Source organism: Anticarsia gemmatalis, chromosome 2 (assembly GCF_050436995.1).
Source record: "Anticarsia gemmatalis isolate Benzon Research Colony breed Stoneville strain chromosome 2, ilAntGemm2 primary, whole genome shotgun sequence".
In the NCBI taxonomy this organism is placed as follows: Eukaryota; Metazoa; Arthropoda; class Insecta; order Lepidoptera; family Erebidae; genus Anticarsia; species Anticarsia gemmatalis.
In genome coordinates, this window is record NC_134746.1 from 11,428,603 (window position 1) to 11,448,865 (window position 20,263).

The window sequence follows — 20,263 nt, forward strand, 5'->3', positions numbered from 1 at the left end:
TTATTCTTTTAAACCAGCTGGCCCCACTTAATCCATAAAATTAACCCTCAGTTTCCTAGGTACCTATATTTAGCGGTAGCTTATCTATTCAATAGTGTTTAAGCTAACATAAACATGACAGTTTGAATAGGTAAACTCAAAATGTGTCTCAGAAACCGGGCATAAGTATTTTGCTTTGTTGTATACAACGAGCCGCTACCATGACTTTTTTACTTCAACTTATGGGTAGGGCTAGAGGTCCTTAATCATGTGGCAAATAGAAAAATAACGTAATTGGCTATTAACAATTAAATGTTACTCATACTAAATAATAAAATAACGTAATCAAAACAGTATCAGTCTGTACAAACATTAATTCATACGTATCATCCCGCCATGAATACAAATGATTACTTACCTACGTATACTCTGGAGCTGGAGCGGCAACGTAGCAAGGCTGGCGAGTTTGGCGCCAGCATGTCTCGATCCTGTGACGACTGACGACACTGACATTTCGTGTGGCGAATACATTACCTACCTACTTACGAGTTTGATACTTAAATCATCACTAATCACTTCGAGCGCTTTTCTTGGAAAAGTAATATAACATGCTAAATTTTAACGTGTATAATTTGATCACCATCTCGACGGATACAGAGTTCTAAATAATTAGCGCGCAACCATGCTAATAACAAATCTCTCGCACTTAGGCACCGGCAAAACAACACAAACACTCGATCACTACCTATTATCACTTTGGCGGTAGGTAAATTTGACTTATTATTGAAATGTAATTATTACACAAAACAGTAACTACTACTATTTATTTACACTAGAAAACTAAAACAAATACCATAAATAAGCGTTCTTTTCGCGTAAGGTTTAATTTAAATTTCGCGCGCGGCATATACCGGTAAGTGTGTCAAGGCCGCAGGTTCACGGGGTACTGGCGGGAAAGATCAAAGTACATCAAACGGTGCGGCAAAGGTGCTTGCGCGTGCGTCCAAAAGCAGAGGCGCTAGGAAAATAAATAAGGCTTTATTGTAGTAACCTTCTTTCTCATTTGTTTTTATTGATTCGAATATAATAATATGACTCGTGAGCCACGAACTTTACTAGAGTTGATTATATATAGGCTGTGGAAATTTGTTAATAAAATTAATTGTTAATAATTCTAAAATTAATAATAATTACGCAATATACCTCTAGCCCTACCCATACATTGAAGAAGGTAAACCATGGTAGCGGTTCGGTGCATAACTTATGTAAAAAAGCATTGCGATTCAACCATCGAAATCGATTGATAAATAAGTGAATAAACTGCGCCTCTACTGTTCCAAGAAGAATCAAATTAGTGTGGGCAATGTAAGTAAGTTTAGAAATAAATAATAAACCACTTTATTATTTTCAAATCCTTTATTAGGTACCATGATTATAAATCATGAAGCATTTTTTACATTTCGTGTCAGAAGGATAAGGCTCGCATCACTTCTATGTGTTACAAAAATTCTATTCAATCAATAGCGATGAACTCCTGTATAAAATTACTGTTTGGACAAGAAAAAGGAAGTAATATGTACGAGAGTTCTTTAAACTGTATATTTAAGACTACAAGCCTTATTTTCAACATGTTGAGGTAGACTTTAAGACGGCAACAAGGAACATGTGCCTAATCTACCAACAATTCAACAAACATTCTAATAATTCAAAAAGGTGCCATATTTTCAAAAATGAGATTAACAGTAGTCCGATTTTTTACAATCAATATTATCGAGAATCGAGACTTGATTTTTTTACAATCGAGTATCGAGAGTTTGACATTTAAGATGTAATATGAATTAGTTCATAAATCATCCGCTAGGGGCGCTGATCTGTGGAAAAATTGTGGATAGCTAGCCGATTGTCGATAGTCGATTGTAGTAGAAAATTACGTTTCAGGTCAGCTTAAATAAAACTGACTTATTTTACAAGATTTTTTCTGTCGAGACAACATTTAGTAACGTAATTTAAAATAAGTTTTACCGTTTAACATTATGGTAACCATAAGCTAGGCACTTAGTGAGAATCAGCATTATATCTACTCGTTTACTTCTAATATAAATAGTTAAATACGATTGTAGATTTTGCTAAATATTGGGATAATAAGCTATGAAATCAAAGTACACAATTCAAGTTATTTAACAACCATTTCATAAAAAAAAGTATGTCAAAGAGCTTAGTACCAATACTTTATTTATTTTATATTACAATTAAAATAGTCAACCTCCTTGGGAAGCTAGAAAGTCGTGGAAACAATCTTATTTGCAAAGTATTGGTATAGCCATATTCAAAGATTTTTTGACATATGAACGAGCTATAAAACCCACAAGGATAGCAAAATTGTTAAAATATACAATATTTGAATAACACAATCCGCATGACACAACCATTAATATGTTCACAAAAATATATATAAATACATTTCACAAAACTCTTCTGTACATAAAATGTCATACTTAAGTATATATTATTTTAACGGTGCATTTAAAACGTTGCAAAAATATATTTTAGCTTCGTGTAAGAGTAAATAATATATTTATTTTTTACTCTGTTTGGATGAACTTGGATATGCAAAGAATGTGCCCAATGGTACATATTTTATAAATAAGTCATTATTTTTAGTTTTAAAATGTATCGAGCGCCAAGGAAGTAAGTTAAGTGTATTTCAAAGTATTTCGTAAAAAATGTGATGTTTAAAATTAAACAATTCTCATTAAAAATAGTCATAAAAAGCTAAATAAACTACAAAAATCGCGTAAATAAGTACAAAAAACACAATTACATAGATTACAGAACAGTTGCAGTTTTTTACAACCTCTAAAACGTAGCACAAAATTAGCGTACATTTGTAAATATAAAACAATAAATATAGGTATTTTTATACAACACTATGAGGGACGGCAACTACGTCGATTAGTTATCAGCAAAATGTAATTAATCTTATAGATTCCGTGATAAGATGCCTTTGATAATGACATTGCAGCAGGTTTACTCCCGATATAATAGTATAGAGGCTAAAATCAAATACAATTTGTTCGAACAAATGTCAAATCGTAGTTTTAAATTCCAGACCAGCGCGTGATCAAACACTAGTTTAAAATAAAAATAATCTACATCAAACAATCCTATTAGTTGCACTTTAAACCAGCGGGCAATCATGCGCTAGTTTGAAAAAAAACTACGATTTCACATTTGTTCGAACAAATCGAATTTGATTTTCGACTCGATACTTTCGGGAGTAATCCTGCAGTAAGAACTGCCAATAATCTATAAAATAAATTTCATTTTGTTTATGAAATAGATACAATATATCACTATATACAAAGTATAGGCCGATTTTTTATAAAATCTATTAAAATACAAGCTTGTTTTTAATGAATAAATTATACTAATGGATCTTTGGCATGTTCAGTTTAGAGACAAATCACACGAATAAGTTTTCTACGACATTTTTCTGGCATGATTTTTCCCTAAATGTAAAAGTATGACAACAGCCAAGGAATTAATAATATGCTCCAACAACTTAGTAAAGAAAGAACCTTGTATGCAAGGTTCACGGCCGGAAGTATACAAAATTCAGGATTTAGAACATCAGTGGCCACAAACTCTTGCAGAGGTCAGTGGCTTGTTCAATACTAGCTAGTATGCTTTGGATTGACACAGAATTTTCTATACTAATAAGGAAAAACTGGTTTTAATACAAACGGTAAATTTTAAGACCACAGACATAGTCGCGGGCGGCCGCTAGTAAATCAAATCGTACATGTATACCGAGGCTTTCAACTAAGTTGTCGGTCAAAAATACATATCTATATGCCTGCATATAAAATAAATATATCTAAAACGTATATTTTACCATTTATTCATCAATCGTAACAATGAGTCGTGCAATATATTAAGTTAAGTGATGTTAACGTCCTCCTTAATAACTGTTTAGAAGACTTAAACCTATTGGAATGTTTAGCCAGTAAGGTTTGAGACTAGCTAACATTTTATAACGTTAAATGTAGTATGCACCACTTAACTTTGTGTCTCTGAATATAGCAGAAAGGTGTTACAAGGAAGGTATAAAATTAAAACAAGTTATATGGGAGTAGAGTGCGGGTGATGGAGACGTAACAACAACAGTGTCTTTCCGTTCCATCTCACTGACTCCTCCGATGTCTCTTGTTCGTATTTGTCTTGGATCGGTTTGCTGCTATATTCAGACACTTAAAGTTAACTGGTACTATACTATATTAGTACATAACGTTTTGACTTCCAGTAGCTAGTCTTTAGAATATCTTAATTCAGAATATTATAGTTACCACAACCAAATTGCAATTTTTGGAACAATTCTCGTCTGCTTTAGCCAATAAAGTTGTAAAATTAAGTCTAATACAATATCGTGTAAGTAGCAAAAAAAGGAAATTTTATTCAAATATTTTAACTACATTAAAATTTATCTAAAAAAATCCGTGCAAACTAAACTACGCCAAAATGGTGCTTTTTATAATAGAATTTTCAAAAAATCAATATTTAATTTTACTTTCTAATACTTATTTCCCAGTTTTTTATAATAATTATCACGAAACTTTGAAAAACTTTGACTTTCAGTATTATTTTAGAATAGATTTTTAAAAGAGGCATTCTGAACTGGACAAGGTCGAAAGGGAAATCGTAAATTCAATATTTTTCTACGATAAATAAGAGGATTCCGGACTACTTATTATGTAGAACTTTTCTCCGTCGCAAAATCACAATGTATGAAGGTGAGATTCCCGTTGGTTACTTGAGTTTGTGTATCTTTAGTTTCATTTATTTCCATGGAGAGGAGAACCATAATATTTCACGTTGACGTTAACACAAACGACCAGGTATAGTCCCACCATTACGAATTCGTATACATTTTAATATACCTATAACAGTATATTATTTATTGATGTGACGACAAATAATATTTCAGGAGCGCGATTTCCTACTCTCGTTAACATCAATTGGTTTCGTATTGACAGTTTATTTACTTTGAAAATTAGTTCTAGCGGAATACGCCAGGGGCGCTGATCACTTTTTCATACAAAATTTATTGATAGCTACTCGACAGTTGACAGTTTATAAGGGTACGCCGAACTTCTATATTTATGCGTACGTTAAAATAATCATATTATTATTTATATCCAGATTCTTTTTAAACCCTTGCCAGATCAACATACCTCCTTGTTAGTCTACACCAGTGTGTAGTCCATTAGTTCATACTTCGCTGAACCTCGAGCAGCAAGTCTGTCGGATGCTGGATGTGGTGGTGGAGCCGTGCAGGGTCACCGTGTCGGGGTGATGAAGCATGCCGAGCTCTTTCTCTGCTCTTTGCTCTAATTCCACCCATCTGGAAAAAAATGATGGACCTCGTTAAAATAACTTATTCAGAATTTTCCAAAATATGTATGGATGTGAATGAAGCAAAGGAAGTTTATAAGGTATCGTCCTAAGTAGCGTTCATTGGTCTCGGCCTACCCCTATGGCATTATTTTATGTATGTTTGAATGGTATTCTAAATGGTGTCTTTAGAAATGGATAACGCAACATAAAGACATCGTTGTGTTTCTATTTTTTCTTACTTTTATTAAAAAACACCGTAATTTTTTATTACAATGGTCTTTCACTTAGTAATTATCACACGAACTAAAGCACTTATCTCACATAAAAAGTACATTATTAAAAAGAAAAACGTGCCTGAGCCTCACAAAGTTCTAAGTCATATATTTATAACTACATAGTAAGCCTATAATATAATAATTCCCTGCGTCCAAGTATGATAAACCCGAACAAACAAACTATGACGCATAGACTTTAATCTAAGCCTATTCAAACAACACAAAGACTTGACAAACATAAAAGAAATAGGCCTTTAGGAATGCTAATCATTTTCATGGCGTACTTTTTAATATTTATGATAATAAGTAGTTTTTAGACGAGAGTAGGTTCCTATATTTAGACACATTTTTTATTTAAAGAAACCTGATTGAATATTGTAAGTAGAAAAAATACTTTTGATTCTGTTGTTTACAGTCGAAACAGAAATCTGTCGCAACCAGTGAGAAACAAATCTAGTGATGACTTCTAGCAATCGGGAACACCAAGATCAATCTCTTCATGGAACCTCAAGCTCAATATTATGCCAAATGATCTTAAATCTAAGTACAGGATAATTTAGAGTATAATGTTCCTAAAAAGAGCGTTGTTTGTTACTTAATCTCGCCAAAATGGTTTTGTTCTTGATCTTTAAAAAAACACATAGTATAAATCAAAATCAAATCATTTATTAATTAAGGTCAAATATTGACACTTATGATAGTCGTTGCAATTACTGAATCTACCACTAGCTCGAAAAGGGAGTAGAGCCTTATGATCTTAATACTTCTTATTTCGGAAATATTTTCCCGCGTTTTTCCAATAACGATATTTTTTATTTAAAAAGACCACCCCCCGATTATGAATTGCTCACCTGTTGCGGGGACTTTCACAAACGTACACACAACGGACACAAAGTCCAACCAAGCCCGAAACAACAATTTGTGGATTGCACAAATATATGCTCCGTGTGGGAGTCGAGCCCACGACCTCCTGGAATGGTAGTGGCGTGGCGACTACCTTAACCACTGCGCCACGGAGGTTATCATTGCTTTATGATTGATACAGAAGAAAATTAGCTTCAAGTGAAAACAAACAATTTACCTCTGAACCGCCATAGAGAATGCTTCAACGACGTTATTGTCGTTCTTCGCGGAGGTCTCGATGTAGGTCGCTATCTTATTGTCGTCGCACCACTGCTTCAGCTGATCGTACGACACTTCCCGGTCTTTTGATGATACATCTGACTGTAGAGAAGAATAAAAACAGTGAAAAAAGGATTCTAAAAGGAAAATTTTATAAACTGAACTAACGGCCGACCGCGATTTCACCTGCGAGAACTTTTCCCGTATTCACAATTGTTGATGTTTCATATAAGTCTTTTCCCCATTTTAACGTCCGGGGGGGATTTTTAAATATCCTCTCTTAGTGCTCCTCTACACTTCCTAAGTAATCTTCATACCAAAGTTCAAGTTTCTACGCTCAGTAGTTTCGGATGTGCGTTGTTAAATATAATATTAATAACTAGCTTTTACCCGCGACTTCGTCCGCCACCTTAATTTTCCCATGGGAATGCGTCATTATCCCGGGGAAAAAAGTAGCCTATGTCCTTTCTCGGGTATTAAAATATCTCCATACCAAATTTCATGCAAATTGGTTCAGTAGTTTAGGCGTGATTGAGTAACAGACAGACATACAGACAGAGTTACTCTCGCATTTATAATATTAGTATGGATTGTTAGTCGGCAGAAATAAGTTTGTGGTTGGGAAGTTTAGTTACGCATGCTAACCATTGGACAAACTGAGACTTCATTGGTGCATGACGATGAGGAATCAAGCAGTATCCTACTGCTAAGTTTGTAAGGACGGGTGTATATTTCTCTTTTATGCAAAAACTACTGCACAGATTTTCATAAAAATTGCTACACTCTTATTCATAAACATACTATAAACCTATTTTAGTTATAACGCTACTATAACATGTTTTCTCTCTTTCATTTCGCTAAGGAGTGAAAGAAACAAAACACTTTATAAGCCTTTCATAACTTCATATATTTTTATGAATAAGAGGGTAAGTTTATAACCTAGAAAGGACTCTCTACAACGGGAAATCTATTAACGAGGACAAAGTCGTGGGAAGAAGCTAGTTGTTTATAAGGACTTAAAAACTTCTCCATCTTGTAGGAAATATCAATACGTTTAATATAAGGCTCGCGCAGCTGATCCGCATGCTTAAAAAAATTGAAGAGTTGGGACCAAAAATAGGCATTTTAAAATATATTTGGATGCCAAATCTCATATTAAGGATTTACTCAAATGACTAGTAATGTTATAAAGACGAAAGCAATCATCAATAGCCATAACAATAAGCTACAATTTAATTAAATCACACATTATGTAATCAAACAGCAGTTACACATAACAAGTTGTATTGCGGTTTGATGATGTGCATTTAAACACGAATATATGAGTAATAATAACTAAATAACGAATATTACACAAACCTGCTTAATGAATTATACAATAAATTCAATGATTATATAATTCGTTATCGAAACAGGTAAACATATCAATTGTAATTAATTAATGATGTACGAAATCTCGTTATCAGACTAGATTTCCAATTTGCAAGTTCGAAGTTTATTATAACTAATTAACAAAAAGACTTGGCCACTTGCAGACCAGCCACGCAGGAAGTCATTCCCTATAAAAATGTTACAATTTAATTCACCCCTGATGCTGAGGTTTTTTTTAAAATTTTGAGGTGCAGGATTGTCTGTACTTCTCTACCTAACCAGTAAAATTGACTGACTGTAAGAATAGGGTAGTCTTAATATAACACTGAATTCCAACTACTATTATAGTCCGACACATAAGTAGAGAGCCATTTATCTAAAGTAGGTACGTAAAACTGGGCTTAGGTGGCAATCGTTCACTGCATAAGATTCGGATGTATATTATTTCTAATTTTGTTTATCTTCGCACTTAGCATACAAGGCTCGCTACTTAGTTGTTGGACTATAGTGACCGAACAACTTATAAGACCGCAATAGTGTTGATAATATCGTCCGTGACCGAGCCAACCGCAAGAATTGGTTAACCATAACAACTGACCTTAGCTAACTTACAAAATAACATTAGTACAAGAATTATACTACATCTACACGTCATGCTTAATGGCATGATTTTGCTTTTGTGTATTCTATTCTAATGCGTATCCTACTAATACCATAAATGTGAAAGTTAGTAAGTGTGGCTAGATGGACGTACGTTTCAATATGTTCGTTACCCTTTCACGAAAAAGCTATGTAATGAATTTAAATAAATGTTGGTACACTGATAGCTTATAATCTGGATTAACACATAGTAATCTTTACTCCGGGGAATCTTATCAGTCAAAGGCAGTTCTAAAAAAGTTTACATACTTTTCCCCGCGTTGCATGTAGTGTGCCTAAAAATCGCACGACTATCGATTTTTGAGCAAACTCATTATGAGCACGTTTTGTTTTGACACATACTACTAAGTATCAATTGTTCAATAGTAGCATGCTTTTGTGCTTGTATTATACACTAGCTGACCCGCGCAACTTCGCTTGCGTCACATAATAGAGAATGGATCATTATTTTCTCCGTTCTTTTTACATTTTTTTACCAGTACTCTGCTCCTATTGGTCGTAGCGTGATGATATATAACCTATATTTTTTAAATTGGACTAGTAGTTCCTGAGATTAGCGCTTTCAAACAAACAAACAAACTCTTCAGCTTTATAATATTAGCATAGATGTGTAACTGAAGCTTTGTGTTCATGTTGCCGTCCTTGGGCATAGCTAGATGCTATCAAACTTACTAAGGACAAACAAAGGTTTTTCCTTAACAAATGTAATGGATAATTAATTCTGTTTTTATTTATGACACGCGTAAATTCCGTAATGGCCACAACTCGACATTGCTTGAAGGAATTGTACAAATGTATGTACATGTTTACTTTTAAATTACTACGTTTTTTGTAAAAGCTAAAGTTTGTAAAGGCGACTGTATGTTTGTTAGTCTTTTAGGTACTGATTCTTCTGAATGGATTCTAACGGTTAGGACACAGATTGCCAAGGTACACTTTAGTAGATTATATTGACATAGGTATACTCAGGATTCTAAAAAAGTCTAGGATAGACATCCTAGACTTTTTTCTGAAGGAAGTAACAAGCTGAAGTTACTCGACGCTAGCTGTGCATTTTACTGAATTAATTTACAATAAAGTGAGCGATGAGCTCAGGACCCAAACCCTCGCTCATTCCAGTAGGAGACGTATACCCAGCGTGGGACAATAATGGGTTAGTATATAACAGTTACAATTTATTTAGCTAGCTTCTAGAATAGCCCACGTCATACTAGATTCGGGTCAAATATAACTTAAAATAGGTCACATCCGAAAGCTATTATGCGGCAGTTTCGTTGAAATGGCCAAATGCATTTTCAACACAGAAAGTGTTTAATCTTAAGACAGAGTATGCGGCACGCTTTCACGGCTAAAGTACAGAATAGTTTTTATGAGATTTAGCCTGGACATAATTAAAAGCCAAACATAATTAGTCTTTTTCTACTCTAATGGCTGAAATGGGGAATGAAACTTTGTACGCAAGCGGAGGTCATCAAGAAATTCATAATCGTATTTTTGAATATAGCCTTGATATTTTAAGCCTGTATCGTAAAATCTAAGTAATACAATACTAACCTTATTCCCAACAACCATGAACGGGTATCTATCGATGCCGTTCTTCACTCCCGCGTAATGTAAGAACTCGTTCAACCACATCTTGATATTGTTGAAGGAGCTTCGGTCGTCGATGGCATACGCCAAGATGCATATGTCTGAACCTCTGTAGAACGGCGTCCGGAGCGACTTGAAGCGCTCCTGGCCGGCTGTGTCCCATACCTAGAAATAAAAAGTTACGTTAAGTAAAAAATAATAAAGTAACGATCTATAAAATTAAGTCTTATACACGATGGCCATCAAATAGGAGCTAGGATAACGTAAGGACAATTAGCTTTTGTATTAATAAAATCTATATAAATGAAAATAATGTAGGCGCATAAATTTTGAATAACATTAAATTGGATAATCCTTTTTTTTATATGTTTCTAACTGCCGGGACAAGGTTTGTATGGAATGGAATCAACGGGATAAAATTGTACTAAACCCGGACGAAGTCGGGACAGTCCGCTAGTTTCAAAATACAAATTTCATCAAATTTCCTCTGGAACAAGGAAGATTTAATCGTGAATCAATGACGTAGAATAATCACGAATGTTTTTGGAAGAGGAAGGAAAAATAGCGCAGTATCGGGTCTTTGACCTGTGTAGCAACGAAAAATCACAAAGGTTTTATACATTGAACGTGGGTAGGTATATATTAAAGGTTAAAAAGTCACGATCAAAACTTGTATCCAATAGCGAAAAGTTTTGCTTATCGCGCGTCAATTACTGGCCTCTATTCTGAAATCTACCTCACTGCGTAACCTTTCGCGTCTCTAAGATATTTTACTTCCCTTTTAGGGCCAGAACACCTTTGATGGAATGTGTATTTCTCTGATTTAACGTAACGCGATCGATAACACGCGACGCATCTTCCATCAGATGTATTCCGGTTTAAAAGTACAGATTGTACAGAATAAAGATAACTCATCCCGTCCCACTCCTGAGCAAGGGTCTCCTCTCGTAATGAGGCAGCGGTTAGGCCTTTAGTCCACCACGCTGTTTAAGAACTGTTCTAAAGAACCCTCAGGCATACAAGGTTGCATCACGGTGTTTTCCTTCACCGTTAAAACAGATAAACATAGACAATTATTTCTAATACACACATAACTTCGAAATGTCACTGGTGTGTTGCCGCAGTACGAACCCTCGACCACTTGCGAGGGAGGTGCAACTTAAACCACTCTGCTATCATTGCTCTAGTATAAAAGTACAGAAGTAAAGTTTAAAAAACTGTTCAGGAAGTTTGCATTCCTAAAAACTTAGTAGTCATGAGTATTGTCGTCGACTGGTACAAATAAAATTTACATAATACGATTACATGATACATTTTTTAAGTAAAAAAGCGGAATATTCAAGTTTTTGTCATGTTTATTATTGTTCCGTTTGCGTAACATTACCTTTCGCAAAGTCATTTGGTACGTGACACATCATTTCATATAAATAAGTAACTGCAGTGTCAGCAAAATGCAATCAAATTATTTTATTACGACATCACGTCTACTGTCCCGGAAATTGTAGTCAGAAGTGTTAGAAATTCACCCACATTAATGCTTATTTTTGTACAAAGGCACAGAATTATAATACATTTTTTATTTACGAAGGTAACCGGATCCCTAAATACAGTCTATAGATACTTTACTTCACTATTTATTCCTACTTCTGCAAACATTTTGTATGAAAGGATGGATGTAGTATATTACTCTTTTTATATGAAAACTACCAACTTATAATATTTGATTTGATGTGTGGAATTCACTATAATACCTAGCATAAAATTTTGGAACTTGTCTTTAGCACTAATACATTAAATACGCTTTTAAACCAGATTACCAATAAACTCTTGAACAAAGAGTGAAAACTTTGAAAGTTCCTGTCTATTTCATGCATACATGAAATCATGCCTCTATCTCTCATCTATTACTTATTACTAAAATATTTCCTTGTTGCATGATTATAATTCTTAATACATAATGCTTTTAAGATGGACCACACCAAATGTAAGAAGTCATGTGACTAAACGCAATGCAAACAGACTTGCCTCTATAAAGATAACACAACCTTGTTTTGAAGATGACAAGCGCACTTCATATTTAAGGTAAATGTTTATAAGAAATACATACAATGGCAGTTTACCAAGTCATGAACAATTCATAAATAAGAATGGATGAGATTTTAAGAGCCTCATAGGCCTTCTAGATAGGTTAGGTATTTGGTGGAGTTATCTGCATTCTTTGTATCGATGAAGATCACAGGGATGAATAGGTGGGTACAGAAACTTTGGTACTCGAAGTAGTCCTGTGTCCGTAATTATGGGGATAGCCTTATAAGGTCATATTATTAGTCAGAATGAAGCATACTTTCCAATTCTGAGGGAAGCAGAGTAAAATTATGTTTAAAAATTCCTAACATCTTTACCTAAATTATTCCTATGAATGATTAATTAATCTATGTAACAACAAATTTACTAAGATACACTTGTAATATTACAATAAAAGTGTAGAGAGGCAAAATAATATATTTGGAGGTCAATTATATTGTATATGAGTTTCATAGGAATTTTTAACACTCAAATATAGTAGTAATATAAGCAATAGTATTGATGAAAGCGCATATTTGATCAAGGCAAACTAGTTATTTTAATAAACTGGAATGTTGAACAAGATATTTAGTTTTAAGTTGAAAGGACAGCACATTCTTAAATCATAAAACAAAACTGACAAGAAATACTTATTGAAAATAGTTGCAATGAACACAAAGTAGGTAAGTACTTTGTTACGTTCTTAAAAAATAAACGGCCTTGATAGACTACGGAAAAATCTGCTCAGCCAAGAAAAAAAAATTAGATCATACAATGCATGGTTGAATAACAAAACAAATTACCTGTAAAGTATACTGTTTTCCGTTCACATCAATAGTTTTGTTCATGAACTCGACTCCAATGGTATGAAAGCTGTGATCATCGAAGTGGTTTGATATAAATCTACTCATCAAACATGACTTCCCAACTCCGCCCTCGCCTAAAATCACGATCTTCAATAGCGTACTCTTATTAGAAGTCCGGCCGTAACCGCGATCATTATCTTCCACCATTATGTCGAATCACATAGTCAGTAAAACGTTTCTTTTATTACTGCAGCCTTGAGGATTAAATAAGAGCGCAAAATAATCACAGTTTAATTAATGACTCATTTCACTAACGATTAGTCACGAAGCAATTTAAAATTTTCTATCAAACTAACAGTTTTAAGATTTAGTTGTAGTAGAAAATTCAATAAATATTTAAAAAACAACCAGGAAATTATTTTTATTTGTAAATAATTCTGGTTGACGAACGCTCACAGCTGTTTCAACGAATTTATTAATCAAATGTCAACTAAATCAGTGCGGTGCGGTCGTTACTAAAAGTCTTAGTCGATTTGTATCTGAAACTATATTAATATAGTAATAATTCTCATATTATAGTTTCATCCTTCCAAATTATGTCATCTATGTGCGACTATTTACAGTACCTATACCTAATTTAATTGACAAAACAGTGCCATATTTTTTTACTATCCGCCGCTATCACTGTTCTCTTTTAGATTATATAGAATATTATTAATCGCCTAAAAACAATAAAATTATTCTAATAGTTACTTCTTCATTATCAGGAATATTTTTTTTATTTCAGTTGGGTCAGCTGTAATAAAAAAAAATAATAAATAAGCTATAAGAAATAAACTAAAAAAAATAACACTCAAATATTTCACAGTTTAAAGTTTCTATAAAATTTTGCAGCAACGTTAGAGCCATCTATTGAAAAACTTATGCACTTTTTGTGTTTCCCGCTAAAATGAACAAATTCCCTTTTATAAGATACATTTTGGTATTTGAATAACAACTTTATCCGTAAATAATGAAAGTTCTGAAGAAATTACTGATATCCACGCTATTCTGTGCTATATACTTGAAAATTTGTCTAAAAAGCTTAAATTGGTATTTTCTACTAAGTAGCGTCATCTAGTGTGCTTTTTTACAAAGTTAGCGTACACAAATTTTGTTAAGTATAGCAGCCATTGTATTTAGCTACCGCCAGGTGTCGATATTTACCTTTTGTTTTGACGACCTCGACTCGCGACTGCTCGCGAGATGTCACGCTCACTCGGCCGTGCGCTACAACTTTATTCCGCTTTGTTTTGCGGAGGTGAGAGGACATGGTGTAGAAATCGTTCGAGTTCGTCTGTTGTGTTCAATGTTTTTCTTGTTTTAAAGTATTTATTGAGTGAATAGACAGTACAAATCTGTACTAAAAGTGTTTTACATTCGAATGAAGACTGTGCATGTGTTCGAGTAGTCAAAATATCGCGACATTTGCGCAATCGTTGGTGAGACTCGATGTCAATAAACTTGTCGGTTGTATTTTATGGGAAAGGTGTGCCGCGTCGCGCTGGTACCTGTTCGCGACGGGTGGGTGCTCGAGGCCGGGATGGTGGCTGCGAGGCCGGCGGCGGTCGGGTCGTCAGTGCCATGGAGTCGTAGATAGGATCGAGGTGAGTAGCGTTCCGTGGTTTTCGGTTGTGCGGCGGATGCGCGAGGGGCGCGGGCGCGCGGCAGCGTGCATTCACCTCTGACCCGCGCGCGGGGCGAGCGCCGCTCAAGGTCGGTGCGCCGCCTGAAGGTCGCCCGTCACGTGACGCGGAGGGTGCACACCCCTCACCCCCGCCCCTCTCGCCGCCCTTGCCGCCCCTACCGTGTTTTGTTTACAGTCGCGTACACAAGTGTACTCTGTGTTTATTATTTTCCTGGAATATTGTACTTGAATTCAATATCACGCTGCATAATAATGAGAAATTGGAGTACCCATCGGTATAACAATTATATTCAGATTAGTCATCCATTCTATGATGAAATGAAACAAATTGTCAAATAAGAAAAATGTAATATCGCACCAGTTATTCTTAGCTCTCAAGGTCTTCACCTAGTTCTCATTTCCTATTAGATTTTATTCAGCAATGTTAAAAGCACACCAGGCGCATAGATAACGGACATGCCTACAATGTGACAAATAGTTACTGTCTCTATTTTTAAATCGCATTGTCTCATGCCTCCGGTCGGTAACGCATGCATTTAACTAACGGGGAATAAAGCGTAGCTATGCTATGAGATTGCGATCTGATAGGTAGGTAACTTAATGGTGAAATAAATCTGGCACGGATTTATAAACATACCTCTCTGGCCTCAGGACTCATATTTCCGTACGTGCAAAAAAACAACGTGTCATTAATAAATAAGATAGGTAGGTATGTTTCATAGCTTTATCGCTGATTGATATTCTTATGCACGATTTCATACCTGATATGTACCTACAAAGTCTGTATCTATACCTACTCGAGTTTCATGACATAATACAATCAATACAATATGATAGTCTAGACTTATGGAGAGCTCTAATGTCTTCGGTATGTTTAATAACTACGTTTTATCAATAAGCCGTGGTACCCAGACGCTAAGGGAAAAAACTTGTTAAGATTTTTTGACATTATTGCAATACATTTTTTGTAAATTACCTCAGTATTTTTATAGATATTATAGGTAGGTACCTACGGAGTTAATCTTCGCAAAACGACCGTACACAAAATCGACGCTTCCTGATACATTTTTATTACAACGCCAAATTCTTTCTCTGTCTGGCTCTCATAAAAACACTGAAATGACTAATTTTATGGCGCATTCCGAGAGATTTAGAATGCATTTTTTTTGTATTTTTCAGTATTCAGATTCGTTTTATCGTTGTTTCGTCTACTGATGAAGCATTTAAACTTCGAGATGACCTTGCGATGTTCTATAAGAGTGTATGTATAGAAATAACTGCATCTTTTCGTAAACCGTCTGTAACAATCTGGCCTCGCAAGTCGTGATCTACGAATGCCACTTAATACCGAGCCCCACGACACGGCGACCGGCAAAAAGTTTGCATATTAATGTACAGCTTGATAGGTATTATAAATTCGACGCCAGACGTTCGAGTCAATATGAATAATTTGGTTTCATGTTTGTGTTTTAAAAGTGTGATTCCGGTGAATCAAGATTGAAATTGAAACAGTCTTTTGTGAACTCTAGATGTTAATCTCCGACGAAATTCATAATATACTCAATTACATTCATTAAACTGTAAATGTAACCTTTAAAAGTAACTAAGCGTGTAATTGGAGTGATTGTTTTAAGTCCGCCATTAAACAATAGCCTTGATAATTAAAACATAATGTATTTTTGTACAAAGAAATTTATTCGGAAATGAAACGTTCTACTTACATTTCCATGGCCGAAAGTAATCCGTCATAATAATAATGTACAGCCCATATGTATACATTTGCAATGTACTGCTTTAAAAGCAAGACACACCTTCGTTCGCTAATGATTTCGTCACAGCCGACTGTGGGTGGTAATTGTAATGGCGATCAGTATCGTAAAGTAAATATTATGTACTGTTAGATTTACATGTAATTAACACAACGGTACACAGTCGTAAGCGACATTGAGCAACTGTCTGCATATAAAGTAGTTGTTTGTAATGCATTCGAGTCCAAATCGATAAAATTAATGTATCAAAAATTCGAAGCCGGAAAGTGCCGCCTGGGAATTTCAACTCGATCGGTATTTAAACGAGCTGCTACAGTTTCTAAGCACCATTTTGGATATACAATAATCTGTATTTATCCCAATTGAAAGTTGAAACTGAAAAGTTATAAGCAAAATAAACCGACTTTTGCACTTTTTTATCATCCACTTCATTCATCAGAATAAGCAGCGAGTTATGTAAGATATTGTAATCCATTACAAACGATGTTATTATGGTAATTTAACAAATTATAGCCTTAGATGTTAGGCAACTAATATTCTTATTGTATCTGTAACTTGTAGAGTGTCGACTGTTCTAACCACACTGGCTGTTTAATTGCAAAATGAATGTCGAAATAGGATCTCGGTAAGCTCATTGTTTGTTCTTAGCCGGATGGAATTGATTAATCGCTGAACTACTGCTGCAATTAACCATTAACTTTACAGTTAGCGGTCAGGCCGACTTATTCATAATGTTATTGACTTTTGGCCAATTCACAGCTGCGCCCCGACCAGACAAACAGCTATTAAATATACAAAAAATGAGCTGGCTGTATAATAAATGCGTAATATATTTAGTCAAGATATTTTACCTAACACATAAAGCTACAAAAACACTGCAATAGTTTTGAGATGTACGTTATACACACATGTGCTTTCTAAATGTATCAAAACAGCTCAAATTCGTTACTATTTTCAATTGCAGATCACGTAGGCGACCTCGAGTTTTATTTCACCAAAAATAGACTTGTTTTGACATCTCCACATTTACCTTAACAAGTTTGCTGATGCTCGTGAATTCGTTATTACTCGTTGAATAAATGTATGATGACTACAGTTTATGTTGCAACCGGATTATAAAAAATCTGTAGGACGGCATTTGAATTTATACATAATACTATTTATATTTTTAGCACGTAATTGCAGCGCATTATTAATTACACTTTTTTCTTTGAATTGTAATAGCAATTCGTCTTAATCTATGGTGCATACAAAAAAAGATTAGACCAAAATGTTAGTAATTTCATATTTACAATAACCAAATCACGTTCTACACTACTTTGTTATGATTTGTTATCGTCAAAGTCAAAGGTCAAGTTTGTTAGCAGCATCGCATTTGGCACAAAGCATACAAAAAAATAATAAAAGAATCGCGTTTAGTGATGAGTGTACTCTCACTACTTTCACGCGTGGTGGTGTGGGTGTTCTCGTCTGTGTGCGTCTCGGCCGGTGACCTTGCTATCAGGCGGAAGCGCGCGGCCGCGTGAGTCAGCGCGCGTCTGCCCAGGGAGCAGAGACCTTCGCGTAACGTCTATACTACCATGTTCCATTCAGTACCAAACGACCAGTTTTTCGGCCCCCTTCTTTGTTCAAATTTTAAAAGCTAAGCGCAATTACCGAGGTCGAATAGCAAACAGGTACTATTCTCGCTCATGTACTGTTTACTATCGTGTATCGTTGCGAAAGGTATTTCGAATGCACATTCTAATTTTCTTTACGGTTAGGAATCATTATCCAATAGTTATGTTTCTGATGTGAAATGTTGGTTGATTTTTAAATAGGCAGTTCGTTAAATACAAGCGTCGAATAACAGCCTACCGCATGTTCCATTGTGTTGTACCAAAAAGAGGTTCTTTGTTCGATTTTTTTCACTGTCGGAGGACGTGTGTTGTTTTAAAGGCTGTTTCTCTTTTAGACGTCCTCGGCCGTGTCTTTTATACTTGTCCTACTGACAGGCATCAATATGAGTTCAGTTTTGTTCTCATTAGAATTGAATAAGAATCTTTCTTTGGTTAACTCTCACTGCGGTACTTTAAAAATTCAAGGTTCAAAATTCAATGTTACCTTGAGAACTTTGAATTTCAAACCTTTCTCGGCGGCCATTTTGTTTCATGTTTCACTGATTGGTTAAAAGTAATCCTTTCAATTCCTTTCTACAGTTTTACTTTGGCCGTTGTAAAGTTAAAAAATAAATAAGTAACTTAGTAGGATAAGTCTATATTTAAAGCCTTGACAAGTAGCAACGATGATGTATTATGGAAATTAAGTTATTATAGCCTCGTGTGTTTGTGCGCACAAAATTATATACAAGAATAATACGTATTATACACATGATATGTATACTTATGTAGATAATATAATTTACTAATATTGTGTAATCTTAATGGCGTCATTATTTATGAAACATGACTTAACTTAAGTGTCGAAATTGTTAATTTTATTGCGGTTTTATGTTTACAGTATAAGAATACAGAGGGAACTTTGGTTTAAAAAACTTACAAATTTGAGACATAGTTCTCGTAAAACAGGACTTTACTGCATTATTTTCTTTTGAAAATAAAAAGCTTATTTAATAATGTTTACCGTACTTTAAGAAATGTGAAACAAAAACTAATTATTAAAGAATTTGCCACGCAAGTTTATGGGCAAGACGCACCCAGACCTTCAGAGAGTAAACCGACATTTGCTTGCCCTCTAAAGGACCTATTACAAACTTATACTCGTATACTACAAACTATAAAGATCCTTCGTACCAGATAAATCTATTTACAATCATAAACGATCTTAAACTCAAGCCTCTAGTTATAACCATAGACAATCTCTAGATCTCACGCGTAATAGAGCACATCACTACGACCCTAGCGGTAGTGCTGTGACACAGTTCCCCGGCACAGATATCTGAAGATCATACGATATTCGTTACCCGGACCGTTACGATACCTGATATGTTATCATTAAGTTTCCGCAGATGGGCATTTCGTTTTGATGATTGCGGTTATCTGATGAAGGCTGGAAGCTGAACAATGCACTTGGATAGGTTAGATGTCATCAGTAGAGCTGGGATTGACCGTAGGCGATAGCGAAGTATCATTAGCTTCCCACGCAGTGAGTTTAGGCTTCAAACATGAGGCTTATAATAATTAGGTACCTACCTAACTTTCATATTTGAAAGTACTGTATGTAATAAATTCAACTAGATTAACGACTGCGTGCTTAAGAATGTTTTAAACCGTTTTTAAAGAGGTGTAAAGTCTACAACCCGCATTTGGCCAGCGTGATGGACCTAAAGCCTAACCCCTTCCTCATCCCGGGAGGAGACCCTTGCCCAGCAGTGAAGCAGTAACGGGCTAAATTGAAGTCCTTTAACTTAAACAGCGCGAAAGCTCTAATCCACTCTTCAAACTTTCTAGTTTCTCGTATTACTTAGTTCTTTTCCAAATAGCTGCTGAATCGTTGCTTTATAATTAGCAATTTGTCATTAAAAATTAACATAAAATACCAAATTGT

The 20,263-nt window shown here is 34.9% G+C and overlaps 2 protein-coding genes across 3 annotated transcripts in view; one reads left to right on the forward strand and one right to left on the reverse strand.

The window, feature by feature from the left end:
• Positions 1 to 1,376: 1,376 nt before the first annotated feature.
• Positions 1,377 to 13,731, reverse strand: Rab9 (RAS oncogene family member Rab9). Its single transcript, XM_076132518.1, has 4 exons — positions 13,259 to 13,731; positions 10,356 to 10,556; positions 6,730 to 6,872; positions 1,377 to 5,380 (listed from the first exon to the last, which is right to left on the reverse strand). The coding sequence occupies exons 1-4, from the start codon at positions 13,466 to 13,468 to the stop codon at positions 5,248 to 5,250; spliced, it is 687 nt and encodes a 228-aa protein (XP_075988633.1). The 5' UTR covers positions 13,469 to 13,731; the 3' UTR covers positions 1,377 to 5,247.
• Positions 13,732 to 14,504: 773 nt separating this feature from the next.
• Positions 14,505 to 20,263, forward strand: part of Hr39 (Nuclear hormone receptor FTZ-F1 beta) — a 37,985-nt gene continuing 32,226 nt past the window's right edge. For both annotated transcript variants that reach the window (XM_076132531.1, XM_076132540.1), the window contains exon 1: positions 14,505 to 14,907. The gene's annotated coding sequence lies outside the window, so the exon portion shown is untranslated. The remainder of the gene's footprint in view (positions 14,908 to 20,263) is intronic.